The sequence below is a fragment of the Pipistrellus kuhlii genome, unplaced genomic scaffold (assembly GCF_014108245.1).
Source record: "Pipistrellus kuhlii isolate mPipKuh1 unplaced genomic scaffold, mPipKuh1.p scaffold_m20_p_18, whole genome shotgun sequence".
NCBI classification, from domain to species: Eukaryota; Metazoa; Chordata; class Mammalia; order Chiroptera; family Vespertilionidae; genus Pipistrellus; species Pipistrellus kuhlii.
The window spans coordinates 7,019,213-7,041,933 of NW_023425493.1; the positions used below are offsets into that span (position 1 = coordinate 7,019,213).

General features: G+C 48.5%; 1 protein-coding gene across 6 annotated transcripts in view; it reads right to left on the minus strand.

The window, feature by feature from the left end:
* Nucleotides 1-22,701, minus strand: part of SLC41A1 (solute carrier family 41 member 1) — a 39,793-nt gene extending 17,092 nt beyond the window's left edge. The window contains exons 1-2 of one of the 6 annotated variants that reach the window (XM_036442524.1): nt 22,691-22,701; nt 4,099-5,131 (exon numbers count right to left, since the gene is read on the minus strand). In XM_036442524.1, coding sequence (XP_036298417.1) covers nt 4,099-4,476 — 378 coding nt within the window. In that variant the 5' untranslated portion in view covers nt 4,477-5,131; nt 22,691-22,701. Of the gene's footprint in view, nt 1-4,098; nt 5,135-6,529; nt 6,661-6,822; nt 7,260-7,744; nt 8,082-22,690 lie in introns of those variants that run through there. The other 5 variants (XM_036442521.2, XM_045583055.1, XM_036442523.2 and 2 more) reach the window with 5 other exon arrangements.
* Between the last annotated feature and the right edge of the window lie 20 nt (nt 22,702-22,721).

Genomic DNA, 22,721 nt, shown 5'->3' on the forward strand with positions numbered 1-22,721 from the left:
GCCTAATTCTGGCCCGTCCTGTTCATCCTGGCTGGGAGAGCCTGCCCGCGAACTCAAACGCGTCAGCCTTGTCAGCCCAACCTTCAGCCAAACCTTCACCCACGCCTTCCTGCTCTGCTGGGGATGGAGAAGGGTGCGTTCCAGGAAGCTGGGCCCCACTGTGGGGGGTGTGTGTCTAAACATAAACATTTCACAGCTTCTCAGAAATGCAGCTCCTTTTCCAGTTCTTTCCTATGGAGGTGGGGCTCACTGGTCCCTGATATTCTGGGGCTGAGGGATGAGACTGCCTACCCCACCCTCAGAACTAATCCTGCTTCAGAGCAGTCACCTCAGTGGCCCTGCCAGCACCTCTCCTTTGTCCTTCCACCCCTCACCTCCCCTGCCTGCCTTCGGGTGTTCTGTCCTGAACCTCTTCCCCGCGAGAGGGTGGCAATGGGGAGGAAAGTCACAGCCCGGAAGCACAGGGTCAGGATGTTAAGATAAGCTCTAAGCACGTGCTGTGGGAAGTGGGGCTGGAGTGTTGACCTTGCAGATCAGGTTGGAGTAAGCCCAGTATTCACTTGTCTGAGCCACCCTCCCCTCAACACACACAACTCGGCAGGTGTCCTCCAAGAAGGGCCTCAAGACAAGGCCAGGATAGAGAGATAACAGTGTGAGAAAGGTGTGGCCAAGTGAGATGGAACCGAGTGTCATGCCCAGGGATGCCCACCGCCATGGGAGCAGGCCAGACAGGAGAATGCCTCTTTCCCAATCCACTCGCCCAAGCCCATGCCTGTGATCCACTCTCATCTTTGTAGATGCTCCCACATACACAGCAGATAGAGAAGCCAGAGAAGGAGGTGCTTGGGGGAGGGGGTCTACTTTCCTTGGGATCCTCAGTGAGCGAGCAGTATGTTCCAATAAGGACTTAGGAGTCCCACCTGTCTTAACACAGTGAAGGTGCGACCACCTGCGGCCATCCCCATTCCTCAAAAGGCTAACCAGACAAGGGAGTGAGGTGCCCTCCAGTAGCCAGGACCAAACGAGGGGGTGGGGCCCGAGGCCTGTGCAGCCGGGAGGTTCCCACGTCCCAATCCACTTCAGCTCCAACCCTGGGCCCAGTCCTGTTTCCCTCCCACATGCTGCAGGAACATTCAGCCACGGTGGGAAGTTGGAGCAAATCGCAGTCCCTTTATCCTTTTCCTGCTTGTGGCCAGGGTGCCAGCACCCATCGCACAGCAGAGCTGGCTGTACGCAGTGGGGAGAGAGGAGGGCATGTAAGAGGAGACAGAAATGGGCCTTCCAGGAAGAGACTGGGTCTTCCCCAGCAATGGGGAAAGGTTGGGGGCTCTGGGACCAGGGAACACCTGCACCAACACGGACTCTGAGACACTGGGGACACTGTACAGCCACCTCCCCCACACGGCCCCGGTCTTTAGGAACCCCCGGACTCGGCCCCACTGCAGGCTAACTTAGCTTGTGAAAGGAAAAGGCAGGTGTGAATCCTTAGACACCACCCTGCTCTTCCGGAATCTGTGACTGTCAGCTGGCCCTCCTGCTCCCCTGGGTACGGGCTAAGAACCTCCCCGTGGTCTCATGCCCTGTTCTTTTTGCACCCACTCTCTCCCATGCTATCTTCGGCTCCCTGCAGGCCTGCTCCAGCCCAGCTGTGGTAGGGAGGCTGGGAGAAGGCGACGAGGACAATCCAGCCATTGTCATCCATACCAACTGGACCTAATTCTGCAGCGGGCTTAGGTGCCACGCCAAGGACAAATTGGGCCCTCTGTGGGTGTGTTGGGCAGGCTCCAGAGGTTCCCTACCTTGGTCTCTCAATGTCTCAGGCTTGCGGGGGATTGGGTTGGGGTGGGGCAAGATGTCAGATGCCTTTTCCAGCTTTACAATTCTCTGAGTATGTGGGATGGGAAGGCAGGGCTGGAGTTGACCTTGCAGATCAACTTTTGTTCTTGCTCATTTTTTAATACAACTCCAGTTGTTCCAAATTTCAGTCCACCCTGTTTTTCAGGGGAAGACAAAAAGAGCAGACTCCTCCCAGATTCCTAAATCAACTGGTAAATCACGGCCATGGTGAAGGCCACAGAGGTCAGTGGCCAGGCTCTGAGTCAAGTGACCAAGGACAAGTTACCTAATTGCTCTAAGCCAGTGATCAGCAAACTTATTAGTCAACAGAGCCAAATATGAACAGCACAATGATTGAAATTTCTTTTGAGAGCCACATTTTTTAAACTTAAACTTCTTCTAACGCCACTTCTTCAAAACAGACTCGCCCAGGCCGTGGTATTTTGTGGAAGAGCCACACTCAAGGGGCCAAAGAGCCGCATGTGGCTCGAGAGCCGCAGTTTGACGACCACGGCTCTAAGCCATACATCCCTATCTACAAAACAGAGATGATTATGGCTGCTACAGAGGAGCCCAGCAAATACTATCTAGAAAATAAAGACAACCCTCTCCCAGTTCACCACTGGAACCTGGTTTTATACCCTTTTGTAGATACCAAATCAGAACTCAAAAACTCTAAAACTGCTACCCAACTCTCACTGCCCTGGGGGGAGGGGCAGCCACTGGGGGAAATCCAAAAGCTGACCTTCCCAGCTCCAAGCTGGCTTCCTCACCCAGATGAGGAACAATTCTCAAGGTAACAGGTTAGGGGTGAGAGGAGGCAGACATAAACAACATCCTCATTAGCAACCAAAGGTGCAGGGTTCTCCTGAAGGGCTCCAGCCAAAGAAGGAACCACCTAGAACCAGCACCCTCAGTTTCCTGGGACAAGAGCATGGTGAGACCCATCAGCAGGACTCTGCATCACCACAGGCATGATCTGTAGGGTTGGATTGGCACAGGAGAGGGATGCTGAGCTCCATATCATCCTGAGATTTCACGGTTACGGACACCGATGGGTCCTAACGAGCACCCTAGCTGGTTATGCTCAGTGGATTGAAGGGTCCTGGGTTCAATTTCAGTCATGCCCACGTTAAGGGTTTGATCCCAAGTAAGGGGCATACAGGAGGCAGCCATTGATGATTCTCTCTCATCATGGATGTTTCTCTCTCTTTCCCTCTCCCTTCCTCTCTGAAATAAATAAAAACATATTAAAAAAAAAAAAAAAAAAAAAGCAAAGGCCAGATCTCCTTCGGCCTCAGTATTTGGTATTTCTCTGAATACGTAGGACAAAGCCCAGTACTCAGCAGCAATATTTGCTAGTGACTGACTTGGTTCAATGTGGCATCTTCAGGAAGCTCTGTGTGCCTTATTGCCCTTCAGAAACTTTTATCTAGAAAGAAGGCATTACCTATCTCTTGGACCTGGAGGTTTTGGGTAAGCCCTAACCCACAATACACTAATGTAGCATATCGCTGGCTCGTCCAGGACCTACCAATTCTTATCCATAATTCTACCCAGTAGCCTCAAAAAGAGCGTCCTTTGTCCAAGGCAGGTTCATGAAGACAGGTAAGGAGCAAAGACCGTTTTGCCAGAGCAAAGACCGGTTACATTTCACCCCCATTTATGTCATCGAATTAGCACTTCTATGTCTTATCATGCCACCCCCCTCAAACCATGCAACAGACAGCATGTGCCCAACCCCGTGCCCCAAGATCCTGCCAAGGTTACGGGCAGATAAGCAACACAAAATGCCTTTAAGAACCTTCCCTTTTAATTTGAGACCCTCTTGGCAGCCAGACAAATTCCTGCCCAGCAGGGGGATGGAAAGGAAGGAGACTTGAAACTGAGGTTTCTCCTGTGGGTATCCTTGAAACCTCAAGGGAAGGGAAAAGAAAGCGTCAAAGTGGAGACCCATGGAAATGTCTCCTGCTGAGCTGGGCTTAGCAGGAATGCCCAGGAGGAATGGCAGGCCAGAGCCCCATTCCACTGCTCCTTTTCCAAGCCTGAGCTCTGGAACCGATTCTGCTTCTGTTAAGCAATACCGCCCTGACCCCTTCCCCGGGGCTACTGGGCTTCCTCCTGTGGCCACCAGACCAAGAAGAAACTGAGGCTGCGGTCCAAAGGGAAACAGTATTCTAGGAAGCAGCAGCTGCTTCCGATCGGAGGTGGAGGGGAAGAGCCAAGTTTCTCAGGAGGGAAGGTGGCCCTCCCAGGTCCTACCTGTACGATGTCCAGCACCATGCCCGCGGCCACGGTCCCGAAGCCTGCCAGGAGGAAGGGGAAGAGCACTTGCAGCCCGATGGAAAAGGAGGTCTCCTTGAGCGGGGAGGGTGGTGCGGGGCCCCGGTCTGTGCTGACGTCGTCGCTCTCATTGCTCTGGCTCCCGTTCTCCAGCAGGGCGTCCTCCTCCCGAACCCCCTTGGCGTTGGCCCGAGACTCGATCACCACCACCTCTACCCCAGCCTCATCCTGCCCCAGGAACTCGGAGGTCCCGGCCAAGGGCTCTCGCCCGGGGCCATCGGAAGAGCAGGGTGAAGCAGCGGCAGGGCCAGTCCCGTTCAGCTGGTGGACGTCCTTCAGCTCCAACTTAGAGGACATGACGGGAAGGGAAGGCAGGAAGGGGGAACGTTTCTCTTTTTCTCTGTTGCTTTCTCTCTCCCTCTCTAACGCAGGAAAGAACTTAGTCTTGGGGTGAGCCCAGACTCGGGTGCCGCAGGCCCTCTTCCCGCGGCTCTCCGCTCCTGCCGGGTGCTGCAAAAACTGATGGACCAACAGGCAGCCCCATCAAGCACTGCAGCCGCGAGCTGGAGGGAACCAGAAACTCCTCACCAGCGCCCGCGGCCAGCCACTAGGGGTGCAGATGCCTGACTCCTGATGTCCCGCGCTGGGCTGGGGGGAGACTAATCCGGCCTCTTATCTTCTTTGGTTCTCAGCAGCAGGTTCCTCCGAGCGGGGACATCCAGAGTGGAAGAGCCGGACAGAATGTGGGGTAACCTCCGAGGCGGCCCTTCTTGCATGAAAAGTGGTTTGAGTCCAGTTCTTTTCAGAAGGCAGCGTGGGCCCGCGGCTGGGGCTTCTTCCCACGCCTCTGGCTGGTGTCCCGAAGCTTCCCACAGCTCCTCCGGTTCTGCTGGTCCCAGGGCAGTGCCTGTCGTCCTTCCCCTTTCTTCCCGAGATCCCCTTCCTTCCTGGGAAGACCTCGAACCTCCCAGAATGCCCGGTCCTTCAAGTCACGAGAAACTGTGCGGAATACCTTCTGCAGGAGGAAGACGAGAAGAGGAGAATGTTATGATACAGCAAAGGGCAGCTTATCCCGGGAGGCACAAAAGCAGGCGCAAGTCAAAGAGTTTGTCCTTTCCATGAGAACTACCCATCCCTGCACGGCAACATCTGGAGGCCCAGCAGGCGCTCTCCCTGCCATCCTCCCAGTCAGCAACCCACGGCCCCCCAGGGCTCACCCACGGCGGCGAGCAGCCGGGACGGGGAAGACACTATGCAGGAGACCTTGCATTGCCTTCCCAGTAACCAGGGGGACATCCCTTCTTGAAGGCTCACGGAGAACCCGGGGTTATTTAGATGTGGTCTCCCAGTGGAGACACTCATGCATTCAGGCACAGGCTCCCTGCCACACAGACCCCCCTCCCCCCCACTGTAGAACATGACTGTTTACGATCACAAGACAGCCACCCAGGACCACTACACAGGGAGAATCTGATCACTGAGGCAAGGTCCCCAGACTCCAAAGCGCCCGAGCCCGAGTTTAAAAAAAAAATAAATAAAAAATAAAAATAAAAATAAAAATAAAAAATAGGAGGACTCTCTGGGCAATGAGGCAAGCCTGCCAGCCCGAGGCCAAGAGCCAGAGGCCTCCCCACTCCTGCCCTTGAGAGTCAACAGTGTTACAAAAAGCTCAGACGGGGGCTTGGAGCCAGGCCTCTTGTCTCTGCTTCTCTCCCCCTGCTCTGGGCCCTGTGAGCTGGTCAGATAGGGACCGGGGAGCTATCTCAGTTGGAAGGGAAAGAGGGTGAAACGACTGGTTGTTATGCACACATTTCACTTCTCTAGGTTCGCCCTGTTCCCCAGGGTTGCTGAGAACTGGACATAGCGGAGTTCTTAAAAAACAAACACAAAAGCACCCACGGAAAAAAGAAATAAAACCAAGCAAAACAAGAAACAAAAGCAGCATACACCAAAATGTACTCGCTCCCAAGTGCATGTCTCTTGGGCTGTAATGATCCCACATTTTTTTTTTTTTGCCTAAAGGAGTCCCCATGCCTTGATCCCACCCTATTCAATTTCATCAGAATAGCTTTTACAAATTAAAAAAATAATTTTTGAGAGAGAGATAATAATAATTTTTAAAGAGAATTTCCCGAGGTGAGAAGAATGGGTGCTTAGGTATTCCACCCACACCATTAGTCAACTCCGGCTTGGGAAAAGGTGGGTCAAGTCCAGTAACTGGCCCATGGGGATTGTTTTCTTTCTGTCAACTCGGTTCCTTGAACCTGGTCTTTGGTCCTTTCCAAGACCCTGGCCGGAGAGGAAACCTCTGAGCGGGCGGGAGGCCACGGCTCCTGCGGCAGGAAACTTTCCGAGTCTGCCAAAACTTGGCCCTCCTTCCTCGTCCTGCCTTCCACGCAGGCCACCTAACCTGAAAGGAGACTGGCAGGAAGAGAAGCCAGCCAGCCCCGAACTCCACTCCTTCCAGTCAAGAGACTTCCGACAGGCCCGAGGAGGCCCTGGGATGAAAGAAGCAAAAACGGAACCAGGATGCCCCGAGGAGAAGGGGACACAAAAGCCTCGTTTGACTATCCCCAAACCCAAGGAGGGGGGAGAGGCACACGGCTGTCCTCCCTCGCCTCTCCTCTCCCGGATTCGGACTCAGCAAATGCGCTGCGAGCCAGGGCTCCCGCCCTCCGCCCCCCACCCCGCGAGGGGACTGACCTGGTCCTCGCTGAGGAGGAAGGAGGGCGCCTGGCGAGTGGCAGCGAGGGCCCGTGGTCTCGGGGAGTGCAGGGAGCCCCCTCTTCTCATCACTCCTCCTCCTCGGCAGTCCTCCTCCTCGGCCCCCGGCGGCGTGCCTGCCCCCCCACACTCCCAGCCAAGGCGAGCGTCCAGCCGCGACCCCCCGGCTCGCTACATCTCGCCTCCGCGCTCCAGCGAGGCCGCCGCTCCGCTTCCACGAGGGGAGGTGGCCGGCGGGGCAGGATATACCTCCTCGGGCTCGGGCTCGGGCGGGGGACACCCGTATCGGGCGGGGGGGGGGGGGGAGACTGTGGGGCCGAGCTCACTCGCCCCCAATCGCTTTTGGCCCGCGGACTCGGGCCTGACTGGTTGGCTGCTAGGGGCAAACGTGATCTGGGGCAGACTGGGCGGCCCCCCCAACTCCATCAAAAATAGACTCTGGATGGACAGCAGCCTCAGCCAATAAGGGGCGGAGGAGGGACGGGCCCCGCCTCCCTCGGCCCTTTTCTTTCGCTGCGCGAGGGAAGGCGGGGCCACTGGGAGGCGGGGCCTCTGGGGAGGCGGGGCCCCGGGGAGGCGGGGCCTCGGGGAACCCCGGGCGCGGGTGACGGGAACCCGGAGCGGGCGGTCCCCGCCGCGCAGCGCTCGCGCGGGTCCCTGCGCCCCTCGGCCACGGGCCCGGGTGCCCGCTGCCCGGCGATCGCCGCGCGGTGCCACCTCCCTCGGGCCGGCCCACCGCTCCCGGGGCCTCCCTCGCCCCCCTCAATCCCGAAAGGCGGGCGCAGCAGGGCGAGCGATTGCTCCGACTCCCCGAGCGCTTCCTTGCGGCTTCGGCCTCCGGGAAGCCGGGGAAAGGCCCGCGGAGCTGCCGCGCTCCGTCCTCGGAGGGGACCGTCCCTACCTTGTCCTCAGTCACAGCTCCTCTCCGGCCGCCTGGGCACCGCGAGCTTCCGCCAGATCCCGCCTTCTCAGCCGGTGGCTCAGCCCGGACGGAACCGGCCTTAATAAAGAGCCGGCCTCGAAAGGGGTGGGGACGGGCGGGCGGGCGGGCGGGCGGGAAAAGAGGTCGGGCTTTCGGCCGGGGTCACACACGCGCCACCTGAGCCCGGGGCGGAGGGGAGCCCGGCTTCCTCCGGTCCCGGTGGCCGCGCTGGGAGAGATGTCTCCATCCCGAGCTCAACGAAATCCAACTTTCCCTGACGCACCTCGTGGGATCAAAGAGGGGCGTTCCCATCCAGCCTGAGGCCACTTCCTCCCCGGGGCACCGCCACCTCTCCCACGCAGAGTCCATACGAGTTCTCCGGGATGTTTTTGTGCAGGGGGTGTGGCCTTTCCCCCTACCCCCGCAAAAGGAACCGCCACCCTCGGGTTTTCCCCTCTGGTCAGTGGAACCTGTGACCAGTGGTTCCTTCCTGTCCTTTTCCTCCCGGAAAGTGGCTCAGGGGCCACCGGAGCGTGACCTCAGACCTCTGGATGGGGTTCGGAGTAGAGGTGCGCCTGGGGGAGGAGAACCCAGTGCCCGGTATGACGCGTTTGGCTTCCCCTTTCAGAAAGGGAGTGAGAGCGAGCGAGAGCTAACACAGCAACCAGGTAATTCCTTTGGACAAGGATAACAACACACACCACCCCCCACTCCAGGGCTGGGGATTGTTCTAGGTTGGCAGCTAGGACATTTGCACCCATGGCCTGCAGTCTTCACAGGACCTGGTCTGAGAGCCGCACATTTGGCTTCAAACACTGGCACTCTCTGCCTGGAGCCAGAAGTAGGAAACACTTGGGTTTTGCCCCAAAAGGCTCTGTTTTTGAATAGGGGCTGTAGGGTTGGTGGGGAGCGAAGGCTGATGTACCTGGAGATTTTTCCTTCAGCTGCTAGCGACGATTCCTGTCCTTCTCCCTTTCACAGTCCTCATGCCCGCTTGTAATCGTGCCACAGCTCAGCCACCTCTATGTGATTTCCCTCATATTCCTTTCCCACCTTCCATCTCTCCCTCCCCACCTCCCCTCCCCCCGTTTCCTGTGTTTTCTTTCTTTAAAAAAAATTTTTTTTAATATAAAATTTATTTTGGTTAATCCTCACCATTGATATTTAGAGAGAGTGGAAGGGAGGGGGAGAGAGAGAGAGAGAGAAACGTCAATGTGAGAGAGACACATCAATTGGTTGCCTACATGCCCTTGACCAGAATTGAACCTGAGACTCATCAGTCCTTGGGCTGATGCTCTGTCCACTGAACCAAACCCGTTAGGGCTCTTTTTAAAAATAATTAACTGAAGTATACCAGGCATGGGAAAGGGCACAAAGCCTTAGTGTACAGGTCAAGAGCTTATGACACAGTGAACATACACATATAATTGCCTCCCAGATCAAGAATTAGATCTTACTGGCACCCCGGAAGCCCTCCTCATATCCCCTCCTAGTCACTACCCCACCCTCCTTCCCAAAGGCAACCCCTCTCTACACCATAGATTAGTTCTGTGTGCTTTTGAACTTTATATAAATGAAACCTTTCAGTTGGTATTATTTTGTGTCTGGCTTCTCTCACTCGGTATTATGTTTGTAAAACTAATGCACAACATTGAGGTAGCATTAGCTAATTCATTTTCATTGCTGTATATTATGTCATTAAGTGAATTTATTCATCTGTTATTCTATTGATGGGCATTTGGGATGTCCCCAAAACTGAGGTTCTCTGTATTTACACACTCATAGAAATATTTGCAACACCTATAACCAACACAGGAGTCAAATTTTAAATATATGAAGAATAACAAGAGACCTGGTGCATGAATTTGTGCATGGGTGGGGTCCCTAGGGGTGGCCTGTGGAGATCAGGCCCAAGCTGGCACTCCCAGCCTCTCAGCCCCACAGCCCCACCTAGCACCCCATCTTGGCCTGGAGCCACCCCCTTACCTGCTCCACCATCCCAACACAGTCCCACTGGTCCCACTCTCATTGGGGCCCATCAGGGCCAGCAGCACCTCCACTGCCACCCACTGCCAGAGCCGCCCCCTGGTGGGCAGTGCATGATATAGCAAACTGTCAAACTCGGCTTCCCAGTGGGTCTCCTGCTGGAAGGACTGTCTTGAGGAGACAATTTACATATTAGGCTTTTATTATATAGGTGCAGCTATAACAATTTTCTTTGTATCCTTTGTTATATGTATGCTTATATTTCTGTTATGATACATACCTAGGAATAGAATTATTGGGTGATAGACTAGGCATATGTTTAAGTGTTAGTAAATCTACCAAATAATTTCCCAAAGTGCTTATGTTAATTTACACTCCTGCCAGTACTATCTTAGAGTTCCAATTGCTCCACATCCTCATCAACACTTTGTATTGCCAAGTGAAAAAGATTAAAAAATTGTAACCACATCCTCATCAACACTTTGTTTTGCCAAGTGAAAAAGATTAAAAAATTGTAACTATTATGGTGGGTGTGTAGTGGTATCTCATTGTGGCTTAAATTACATTTGTCTTATAACCAATGACGTTAAACATCTTTTCATATATTATTTCCACTTGGATATCTGTTCAAGTTTTTTATCCATTCTTAGGGTCAGTTTTCTCTTAGGTTTTCTGTCTTACTGCTTTGTAGGAGTTCTTCATATATTTAAAATATGAGTCCTGTCTTGGTTATAGGTGTTGCAAATATTTCTATGAGTGTGTAAATACAGAGGACCTCAGTTTTGGGGTCTTCTGGAGCCTCAGGGCCATTTGGACAAGACTATGCTTTGTATTATATTTATTGCTATCACTAGTGTATTACCAGCTTCTGACACTTAGTAGTCCTCACTAAATGCATGGAATGAATGAGATGGATGAGACTCATCTATGTTGTTTGCCAAGTGTTGTGCTAATCTCTAGGGTCAAACATCAAGAGGATGGAGGGAGCAGATTTCCTTCCAGCCCAGACAGCTGTGACCTTGAGAAGGGGAAGACACACAGCTCTTCCCTACTGAAGAAGCAGAAATAGCAGGTAGCAAGCCAGCCAGGTGCTTCAGAAGGAGAGACTCAGTTGGAGTGGAGGGGGTTGTGGTGTCTAGAAGACAGTGAGGGTGAGTATCATAGTGGACCTTCGTGTGACAATAACTTCAAAGTTCATGTAGGCCCTCCTCCTACCTCAAGACATGCCTTCTTTAAAGGCTTGTTAGCCAAAGAGCTCTTTTCCCCTTAGAATTACCCCCCACCCCCACTCTCCGAGGAGGTGACATTAGTTGAAGCGTTTGGTTCCTACCTCCACATTGGGAAATTTTTTTTTCTTTTTTCTTTAAAAAAATATTTTATTGATCTTTTACAGAGAGAAAGGGAGAGTGATAGAGAGCTAGAAACATCGATGAGAGAGAAACATCGACCAGCTGCCTCCTGCACACCCCCTACTTGGGATGTGCCTGCAATCAAAGTATATGCCCTCAACCGAATCGAACCTGGGGCCCATGAGTCTGCAGGCCGACGCTCTATCCACTGAACCAAACTGGTTTCGGAGGGAAAATTTTTCTTTTTTCTTTTCTTTTTTTTCTTTTCTTTTCTCTTCTCTTCTCTTCTCTTCTCTTCTCTTCTCTTCTCTTCTCTTCTCTTCTCTTCTCTTTTCTTTTCTTTCAACCATCTCTGGTTTTAACTTCCACATGGTCTGTAATGTCCATCCCGAAGCTGGAGGACTATTAGTCACTGCCAGCCCCTTCTTTTCCAAGAAGTCTTTTCCCAGGCCCGTTGCATCCTACAGTGTTTTTCTGTCACTATCCTCTCCCCCTCCTTCAGCTATAGCTGGTACAATGTCAGGTCAGAAGTCTCTGGCTGACCCCAATTACAATAGGAGAGAGATCACTCCCTTGCAACACTCTAAGAAACTCACAGAATCCCTATCCAGACCCTCCAGAAGACAACGAGGCTAGTGGTAGCTCCATACTTTTCTATCTAGGCTGAGCTGGGGGTAGCAGTTTAGATGACGTGCCATAAAATGGCTTTTGTGTACAGGCACCATGTTTTTGATTAGAATGTGAGGTTACTGGTGGAGGTGGGAGATTTGGAGAAGGAGAGGTATTGATTACTGCCAGGGGCCTGCGGAGAAGCCTGTGATTGAAGCACCTCCGTGGGTCAGACCACTCTTGGCTTGTCACTTTTCCTAACATACAGTTCATTTAGCCTCCAACCTGAGGTCCTCCAGGTCCCATGGCCTTCCTTCAGGGACAGCTGCTGTCCACCAATGGCTTCCGTGTGGACAGACTGGATACTCATCCCGAAACATTATACATTTCTAGAGCCCTGTAAATCCTGGCTCTCTTAGCCAGCATGGTAGAGTCATAAGACTAGCCTGATATGGCTGGAAACTTTTCTGTGTTTTGTTCCTGCTAGGGATGGGTACCCCCTCCCGTTTTTCCCCTGGCTACAACCCCTCCCCTGCTATCGCCCTCTCAGAGGTCAACTTCTTTCCTGCTACCCAGTGCTAAGGTGACATCCTCTTCCAGCTTCATTCAGTTCCAGGAGGAAGTAGTGATGGGGGTGGAATGGGAAAGTGTGGCCATCTGTGCTCAGAGCTAGCTGCTGTCATCATCCCCTTTGCTTCTGTCTAACGGGACTCCCCTTTCCCAAAGGCCCCCAGATTCTCTCCCTGGGATTCCTCTAGGCCAGTGTTTCCCAAACTTTTGACATATGTGTACCCCTTCTATAATTCTCGTAACGCTGAGTACTCCTCGTACTCATAAGAACGTAGAATTAAGTGCAGCTAAGCACGGTGCAGTGCATGTCCCCACCAAACTCCGGTGCAACGCATACCGCCACCAAACTTTTCCGAACCCCTGGGGGTACGAGTACCACACTTTGGGAAACACTGCAGGCCAGTGGTCGGCAAATTCATTAGTCAACAGCCAAATATCAATAGTACAATGGTTGAAATTTCTTTTGAGAGCCAATTTTTTTTTTTGAAAAACATGGATCCCGTCTTTTTATTTTTATTTTATTTAAATATATTTTATTGATTTTACAGAGACAGTAATTGAGAGGGACAGAGAGTTAGAAACGTCGATGAAAGAGAAAATTCAACCAGCTGCCTCTTGCACACCCCCTACTGGGGATGTGCCCACAACCAAGGTACATGCCCTTGACCGGAATCGAACCTGGGACCTTTCAGTCTGCAGGCCGATGGAGAACCAAATTTTTTAAACTTAAACAACTTCTAACTTCACTTAAATAGATTCACCTAGGCCGTGGTATTTTGTGGAAGAGCCAGACTCAAGGGGCCAAAGAGCTGCATGTGGCTCTCGAGCTGCAGTTTGCTGACCACTGCTCTAGGCCATGGGTGGGGAACCTTTTTTCTGCCAAGGACCATTTGGATATTTATAACATCATTCTTGGGCCATACAAAATTATCAATTTAAAAATTAACCTGCTTTAAATGGTCAAACATTTAATTAACTCATCCCTAAGGCCTGGGCACGGCCAGACCAAATGATTTCTTGGGCCTTATACCGCCCATAGGCCGGATGTCATGTCCCCCCGCCCCCCCCCCCCCCCCCCCCCCCCCCCGCCCCGCTCTAGGCAGCATGGTCCCAGGTATTGTGGAGCTCCAGTTCTGAAATTACTGTGTATGGCTAGGAAGGCTTAGCAGCAAGCAAAATAGTCTGGTAAACTGTAACTGGAAGTAGAGAAGTACTTTTTGTAAGTTAGAATGGAAGGTGCCTCAGCTTTGCAATCACACACTTTAAAGCTTGTTAGCCATTGCTGTATATTATGTCATTAAGTGAATATGCCAGAATTTATTCATCACCAGTATAAGGTGTGTGACCTTGGACAAGCTCCTGATGTCTTTGAGCAACAGACGCTATGAGGATTAGTGGTGAAATAGCATTTGTAACATTTCCTGCACTTAGTAGGAATATTATGATTTCACCAAAAAGGAAGAGCCACAAATAGCAACTAGTGGAAGGGGCAGCTCAGGCTCTCTGGGCCTCATACCGAAGTCTAGATTTCACGAGTGTCAGGGCACTTCTAATGGCAAAGGGGTACCGATGGGCCGTCTCCGCACCTCACCATGGATTCCTGGATTCAGGTGGGCAGCTGGTCTCAGGAGCAGCTTCCCTGCAGTGGGTTATCAGCCAAAAATGAGTAAGCTTATCTTTCCTGAGCCAGGCTGCAAGAAAATTGCGTTTTGCAACCAGATTATCGAGTTTCAGACTGTCCTGTGTTTACTGACCTTTGATTATGCCCTATAGCTCAGGGTTTCCTAAGCTGGCTTGGTCATAGGAATCACCTGTGGGTATTTGTTTCAGAATATAGCTTGTCAGGCCTCTCTCCTGGAAATTCTTTTTCCATAGATCTGGAGCTGGGCCAGAAAACCCACTGTTTTAATTAGTGCCCCACATGACTCCGGGATCCCAACCAGGTGGTTCTCAACCATGGCTGCGTGCATATTGGAACCTCCAGGGGTGCTTTAGGCAGTGTATCCCTTTGTCATAGGAGGAAGCACTGGAACTCTTCAATGACAAAGGAATGCTTCGACCGAGTCTTTCTGTGCGGATGTATATATTAACTCATTTCACCCCAATTTGTACCCTATGAAGTAGGCTGTTATAATATAACAGATCAAAGTTAAGTCATTTATTGTAGATTAGTTACCATAATCACAATGGGATACCACTTCTCACTTATTAGATTGGCCATAAAACAGCAAAATGGCAGGCACAGAAGGGAGAATGTGGCATTTTCAGGGAACAGCAGCTGATTCAACATGGGGCTGGATGCATGTAGGGAATTGGTAGTTTTTGATATAATATGTTACACATCTTGAGATGTATTGTGCATGTGCTTATTGTTTTATATATATATATATTTTTTTTTTACAGAGAGAAAGGGAGACGGATAGACAGTTAGAAACATCAATGAGAGAGAAACATCGACCAGATGCCTCCTGCACACCTTTCACTGGGGATGTGCCCACAACCAATGCATACACCCTTTACCGGAATCAAACTTGGGACCTTTCAGTCTGTAGACCGACGCTCTATTCACTGAGCCAAACTGGTTTCGGCCGCTTATTTTATGTTGGTTTTGTTTTCCTAATTAGATTACAAGATCCTTAAATACAGAGACTTCATATTTTAAAATGTATATTAATTTTTAAATGCCTGATATTTCTGTGATATTTGTTGACACATACTAACTCATAAAACTTTTTTTTAGTATAGTTTCAGGTTTACAATAAAATCGAGAGGATGGCCCAGCCAGTGTGGTTCAGTGGTTGAGCATAAACCTAGAATCCAGGACGTCACGAGTTCAATTCTGGTCAGGGCACATGCCCGGATTGAAGGCTCGATCCCCAGCCAGGGGTATACAGGAGAGAGCTGATCAATGGTGATGTTTCTCAGTCATCAATGTTTCAATCTCTCCCTCTCCCTTCCTCTCTAAAAAATCAATAAAAACATACATTTTTTTTTTTTAAATTGAGAGGATAATACAGAAAGGACAATAGAGAGATTTCCCACATTTATCCTGCCCCATATATGCATAGCCTCCCCATTGTCAATATTACTGAGCAGGGTGATACATTTTTCACCAAGGGTGAACCAACATTCACATGTTGTAATCACCCAATGCCCATAATTTACCTTAGGTTCACTCTTGACATTGTGCATTCTATGGGTTTGGACACATGTATAATGATATACATATTTATCATTATAAGATCATACAGAGTATTTTCACTGCCCTAAAAATCCTTTGAGCTTCTCCTATTCATAAGCTTTCTCCCACACAGTCACTGATCTTTTTATTGTCTCCAGGGTTTGGCCTTTTCTGGAATGTCATACAGTTAGAATCATATAATATGTAGCCTTTTTAGATTGCTTTCTTTCACTTAGCAATCTACATTTAAGACTCCTTCGTGTCTTTTCATGGCTTGATAGTTCATTTCTTTTTAGTGCTGAATAATATTCATTGCCTGGATGTACCACACTTTATTGGCCATATCTTCGTTGATATCTTCGTTGCTTCCAAGTTTTGGCAATTATGAATAAGGCTGCTGCTATTCACATGTAGATGCAAGTTTACAACTCCCTTGGGTAAATATTAAGGCGCTCTAGAGTATATTTAGTTGTTAGTACCCAAAGTGGCTGTACCATTTTGCATTTCAACCAGCAATGTATAAGAGTTCCTGTTGCTGCCCATCCTTGCTATATTTTGGTGTTTTCAGTGTTTCAGATTTTGGCCATTTTAATAAGTGTGTAAGAGTATCACATTATGTTTTAGTTTGCATTTTCCTGATGACATAGGATGCAGAACATCTTTTCATATGCTTGTCATCGGTATATTTGTATATTTTTGGTGAGGTGTCTGTTAAGGTCTTTGTCCCATTTATTTTATTTTATTTTTTAAAATATATTTTATTGATTTTTTACAGAGAGGAAGGGAGAGGAATAGAAAGCTAGAAACATCGAGAGAGAAACATCGATCAGCTGCCTCTGTACACCCTCCACTAGGGATGTGCCTGCTACCAAGGTACATGCCCTTGACTGGAATTGAACCTGGGACCTTTCAGTCCGCAGGCTGACGCTCTATCCACTGAGCCAAACCAGTTTCGGCTCTTTGTCTCATTTAAAAATTTGATTATTTTCTTATTGTTAAGGTTTAAGAGTTTGTGTATGTTTTGAATAACAGTCTCTTATCAGATGTATCTTTAAAAATATATATTTTTTATTGATTTCAGAGAGGAAAGGAGAGGGAGAGACAGAAACATCAATGATGAGAGAGAATCATTGACTGGCTGCCTCCTGCACATCCCCTACTGGGAATCAAGCCCACAACCTGGGCACATGCCCTGACCAGGAATTGAACCATGACCTCCTGGTTTATAGGTCGATGCTCAACCACTGAGCCACTTGGGCTGGGCCAGATGTATCTTTTTAACATTGTTAATTTAAACTTACAAATGTAGTTCTTTTTCCTTGATCAGACCTGTAGATATTGAGTCTGATTCACTCTCATAGTGTCAATTTATGGTACTAGGTTGATGACTCCCAAATGTCTGTCTTACACTTTTTTCTTACTGCAGACTTAAACATCTCAGCACTTCCAACTTGTTATATCCAAAATGGAGGTCATCATCTCCTCGCTATCTGCTCCTTCTTTAGTCTTCCCCGTCTCAGAAAATGGAGTCAACCTCTTATTTGCTCAAGTCAGCCACCTGGGAGTCATATTTGTTAATCAGCTTAACAATAACCCACAACCTTCGGACCAACTTGGGAGTCATATTTGACTTCTTCCTCTACTTCTCCACCAGACCACTGTACATCAATCACTAATGATCAATTGCCATCAATTCTCATTCATTGACTCCACCTCCTAAGTAACTTTTTGATTTTTCTTTATTGAAGTCAAGTTCACACAACATGAAATTAACCATTTAAAAGATAAAATCTGGCATTTAGTATATTCACAATGTTGTGCAACCATCACCTCTATTTTGTTGTAAGGCATTGTCATCACCCCCAAAGGGAATCTCTTACCATTAGGCTGTCATTCTCCGTTCCTCTTTTTCCCTAGCTCCTGGCAACCACTAGTCTGCTTTCTGTCTCTATGGATTGTCCTGTTCTAAACATTTCATATAAATGGAACCATGCAACATGTGACCTTTTGTGTCTGGCTTCTTTCACTCTGTTTTCAAGGCTCATCCATGTTGAAGCATGGATTAGGGCTTCACTTCTTTTTATGGCTGAATAATAGTCTATAGAATGTGTACACACCACATTTTGCTTATCCATTCATCTGCTCATGGACATTTGCCTTGTTTCCACCTGTGAATAATGCTGCTATGAGCATTTGTTTACAAACTTTACCTGGTTTCAATTCTTCTGAGAATATACTGTGAATTGCCAGGTGATACGATAATTCTACATTCAGCTTTTTGAGGGGAAAAACTATTTCTGCTGCAACTGCACTATTTTACATTCCAACACTTGGTTATTTTCCTTTAAAAAAAATCATGGCCTGCCTAGTGGATGTTATTTTATAGTTTTGATTTGTATTTCCCTCATGATTAACCTTAATAATGTTTTAATCCACCAACCTTTCTCCAATCCACTGACTTGATTTTTCAACTGTTACATTGCAACAGCCTACTTTGTAGGGTAATTATTAGCATTAAATGAGCTTATTATATGAGTTATATATATCATTTAGAACAGCGCCTGGCATATAGTAATTTCTGTATGAGTGTTAGAAAGAAGGAAGGATGAGACAGAAAGATAGAAGAAAGAAGGAAAAGACAACCTCTTAACTATCATTTTTCCCATTGTCCTTAAGACCAAGGCCCAAATAGGTCTCCTTCTAGTTTACTGAAGGTATCACACTCTCCTTGGCCTCATTGTCTCTGCACATTTCATTCCCTTCACCTGGCAGCCTCCCTCCCCCAACTCTTTGCCTTATTCAATTTTTAAAAAAATTATTTGTTTTAAAATGTGTTTACAATATATTGGTGTCAAGAGAACAACAGACAGTATTATGTCAAGACACCCTACAGGGAAGTTGTCAGAGAACTTATAATAAAGCAGTGATAGGAGCCTGGCCCGTGGCTCAGTGGTTGAGTGTTCATCTATGAACCAGGAGGTTGCGATTTGATTTCTAGTCAGGGCACATGCCTGGGTTGAGGGCTCGATCCCAAGTGTAGAGTGTGCAGGAGGCAGCCAATCAATAATTCTCTCATCATTGATGTTTCTATCTCTCCCCATCCCTTCCTCTCTGAAATCATTAAAACAAATATTTTTTAAAAAGTGATAGGATGTGGTAAAACAGAGATAATGAATCCTAAGCAATCTGCATAACAAAAATAGTATTTGGGAAATCTATTAAAGTAGCAATTCATAAGTATTTCTACATAGGACTTAAGACTATGTAAAAACTATGGTAGCTAATTTTGGCATAACTTTGTAAGAGGAAAGAACTAAAGTTCTTTTAAAGGAAAAGTTAGATACAGAGAAAATATTCAACTTCTATATTTTAATAATCATAGTTATAATAAGTCATTTATTAAAAACCTTTATATCAGGCATTACATAAAACACTAACCATTCTTATAATCTACTCAAGTTATTATAATCCCCATTTGGTAAATGCTGAGATTGGCATTTTACTCACTTCTATGTAAACTCTAATTTCGTGTTTTTTCCACTGTCTTTTTTATTGTAATTTTTAAAAAATGTATTTTATTGATTTTTTACAGAGAGGAAGAGAGAGGAACAGAGAGTTAGAAACATCGATGAGAGAGAATCATCGCTCTCTCTTGCACACCCCCTACTGCGGATGTGCCCGCAACCAAGGTACATGCCTTTGACCGGAATCGAACCCGGGACCTTTCAGTCTGCAGACCGACGCTCTACCACTGAGCCAAAACGGTTTCGGCTTTTATTGTAACTTTTATCTACCTTGTATTTGGCTGGTGTTGATTATTTTTAAATTTTATTTTAAAATTTATTTTTCAATTACAGTTGACATTCAATATTATATTAGTTTCAGGTGTACGTCTCTGTGGCCTTCCTGACTTCCTGGACCAGGCACCATGGAGTATATAAAAGAAGATCTCTCTTAGAACTGGGCGGGAGAATCCCCTGCCCTGGGCTTCATGCTTTAGAAAGTACCACACATTACAAAAGAATAAACCTATTAAAAACTCAGGGGTGTTCCTGTTACTGGGGATTCAGCACTCAGTGCTGGCTCTGAACAATTGGTCACCCTAAGCACATACTCCTGAGACAACCCTAGCAAAGCACTTCACTTCTCCATATATCTTGCCCTATGTTTTCAGAAAAACAAAACATCTGAACACTCTGAAGTTTTGTGGACTGTGTCAGTGTGGCCTTGCAGACAGACCTGGTCTTGGAATGGAGGGAGGGACTGAGTTGTCAAAGTGCTTAGCTATGATAAGAGAAAACTGACTTGTCAAATCCTTCCTCCCAGATACCATGACCATGACTGCAATCGATTCCTGCATGACGCGTATTTCCCAGGAGTCCTGGGCATCCCATTTCATACTCTACTTTGCATTCCCATTTCTGGATTTACTCACCAATTAGTTCAGTATTTGCACATTGTACATGGTAGCTGGGGGACATTTGTAGTGTTAAATAATTTATATTATTCTTATGTTTTTATATTTGTGGGTCTAGCTATAACATACATGAAACATGATGCTTATCCTCTTTACTCACAACTACGTGGACATTGAACAGTAAAATTGTAAGTAGTTTTATGCAATATTTATTAGATTTCAGTTTTCAAAAAAATTGATGAAGGGTTCAGCTCTTCAGTAGGGACTCTGTCTCTTTCTACTACCTGTTCTGGAAGAAAATAATACGACGTCTAGAATGGCCAAGTTTTTAGCAACCCAGGTTCAAAATTAAAGGACTCCAATCAAACTTTCCTCCTTTCCTTTCTCATTGTCTTTGCTTATGAATACATTGTCTTCCTTCCAACCTTAGAAAGTATGCATAAGAAGCGTGATGTACCTGTGATTATTAAGTCCTTGATGTATCTGTGATTATCTGCTAGAGCTACCCAAGGTGGATTTGGCGAATAGTAGGTAAATGGGGGCAGGGGCAGACGTAAGATCCAGGTTCCTTGCCCATGATACTCTGAGTCTTAGGACGCATGTTGTCCTGGCCCAACCAGCACTTCAGCCACTATCTTCAGAAAGGCCTTCAGGGGCCACAGGGCAGCCATGCCTGTGTGCTCCCAGGATTGGAGCTGTTTTCCCTCCACGGCCTTCCTCCCCACCCCAGGAGCACAGACTATTATCCTTTCTGATGCTGGAAGAGAGTGGTGAGACCAGCTGGGGACAGGGTCCCCTGCTCATTCTTTTCCAAGTTAGCCCATGGATTATTAGAGACCTGGCTGTCCCCCAACTCAGAGAAGGGAGAGGAGCTAAACCCAGAAGCTGGGGAGGGGGTGGCAGGAAACGGTGGCAGACACAGAGAGAGGGAGGTCAGCCAGGGGAACACAGACAGCTTGAGCTAAGAATGAAATCCAACAGCAGAACAGCTTTTGTCCTTGAGAACGCCCTGGACCCGAATGAATGAGCCACACACCACAGGTTCTTGGGGCAGACAGCGTGGTGCAATTGGAAAAAAAAAATAAAACAAGGACTTGGGGATTTTGGACCTGCATTTGAATTCTGGGGCTGCCTCTTAAGAACGGTGTGATCTTGGGCAAATGACTTCTCAGTCTCAGTTTCCTTTTCAGTGCTATTAGCACAGCCTTTGGATTCAGACAGACTCCGCCCCTAACACCTGCATGACCATGGACAAGTACTTAACATCTGGTGCCTCCTTTGTGAAAGAGGAGCAATACTACCTTAGAGTTGTTGTCAGGATTAAACAAGATCGCGGAGGGGAAGCAAGTTCCATCAGTAACTTAGGGTCACAGAGTAACAGTGAGTTTGGAGACAGGTGACATGGGTTAGATGTGGAGCCCCAGCCAGATAGGTGACCTCTCTGAGAACCAATTCCTTCTCGCTAGGAAGGGGCAATGATACTTCTTCCCGGGACTTTGTGGGGCTCGGATGAGATAAGGTGTAAGAAAGCTCTCTGCACAGCTCCGGACAAATGGGAAGGATTATTTTTGTTCTTCAGCTCAGCCACTAACAAAGGCTGAATAAGAACTGAACTGTCCAGAAAAGGGAGGGTGAGGGAAGAAATGTGAATATCAGGGCGAGTAGCAAGAAGATCCAATAATCCCAGCGCTGTTTTAAACACTTTCCATTAAGCTTAAGCTCCAAGAAACAGCTGCATCCACAGGAGGGAGGTGAGGAATTGGGGGCTGGAGGAGATCAGGGGTAGTGAGAAGGAAAAAGGAGCCCACTGCTGTCAAACCCCAGGAATGTCCTTGTCTGGTAAGGAAAGGGGGGGGGTGGTCCTCTCAAGTCCCAGCTCCCTTTGTGTCTTGCTCTGCGACCCCAGCCCCTGTGTGATCTGCACAGCACAGCTCCCAGCTTTGAGGCAAGAAATGCTACCCCCAAGGCCCTCACCGGCAGCTACAGAGCAGATTCAAATGTGCTCAGGGTTGGATTCCAGAAAACAGCTCTGCCATCCCCTCATGCCCCCACAAGCCAGCCTCCCGTCCTCTGCCCTCCACTTCCCCTGAGAAGTCTGAGCCAGGACATAATGCCAGGGGCCTCTCTGAGAGGCTGGACCAGGAGTGCCCTTCCTGAGCAGCTCAGCCCATAGGATGTGCCAGGGAAATGTTTCCACACTCTCGTGCTTCCTGAGGCAGGGCAGCAGCAGCAGGTGGCAGGAAAGGGCAGGGGAGGGAGCAAAGCCTAGGCGGCCCTTGGCAGAAGCCCAAGAGCAGAGGCTTTCTTCCCTAGGCTCCAGAACCAGGAGGTCCGGGGTTCCTCCGAAGCACCCTGCCTCCGCTGATGTCGCACAGAACACTTGATTTGACCAGTGGTTGTGGTGAGACGGTGGTATCACAATTTGACTGAGTTCTGCTCCGGATACAAAATAGGTTGGAAGGTAAAGGGAAGAGATGCAGGGCCGGAGAGGGCATAGAGCCAGCAAAATAACCCAAGTGTGTGTGGGGGGGTAGGATGGAGGGAGTTACAGCAAAAACAAATATAGATAAGCCACAGAGAAGGCAGCCTGGCAAGAATGCCCTAAATGAAACACTCTCAGCAGGTAAAACCTGGTTAAGCTTTTTCAAATCTGCATTTGGTAAGTCAGGCCTGGAGTGCGGAGCTGTTAAGTAACCAGCATATGACAGACATCTTCTAAGACAGGGAAGAAAAGGCAGGAAGTGCTGGTCAGTTGAAGAATGGAGACAGCAAGAGGAAGGGAGAAGCTAGACCCCTGTTGACTGTCCCCTGACCTTGTTCTTGGGAGCAAGGTAGGTGGGGATG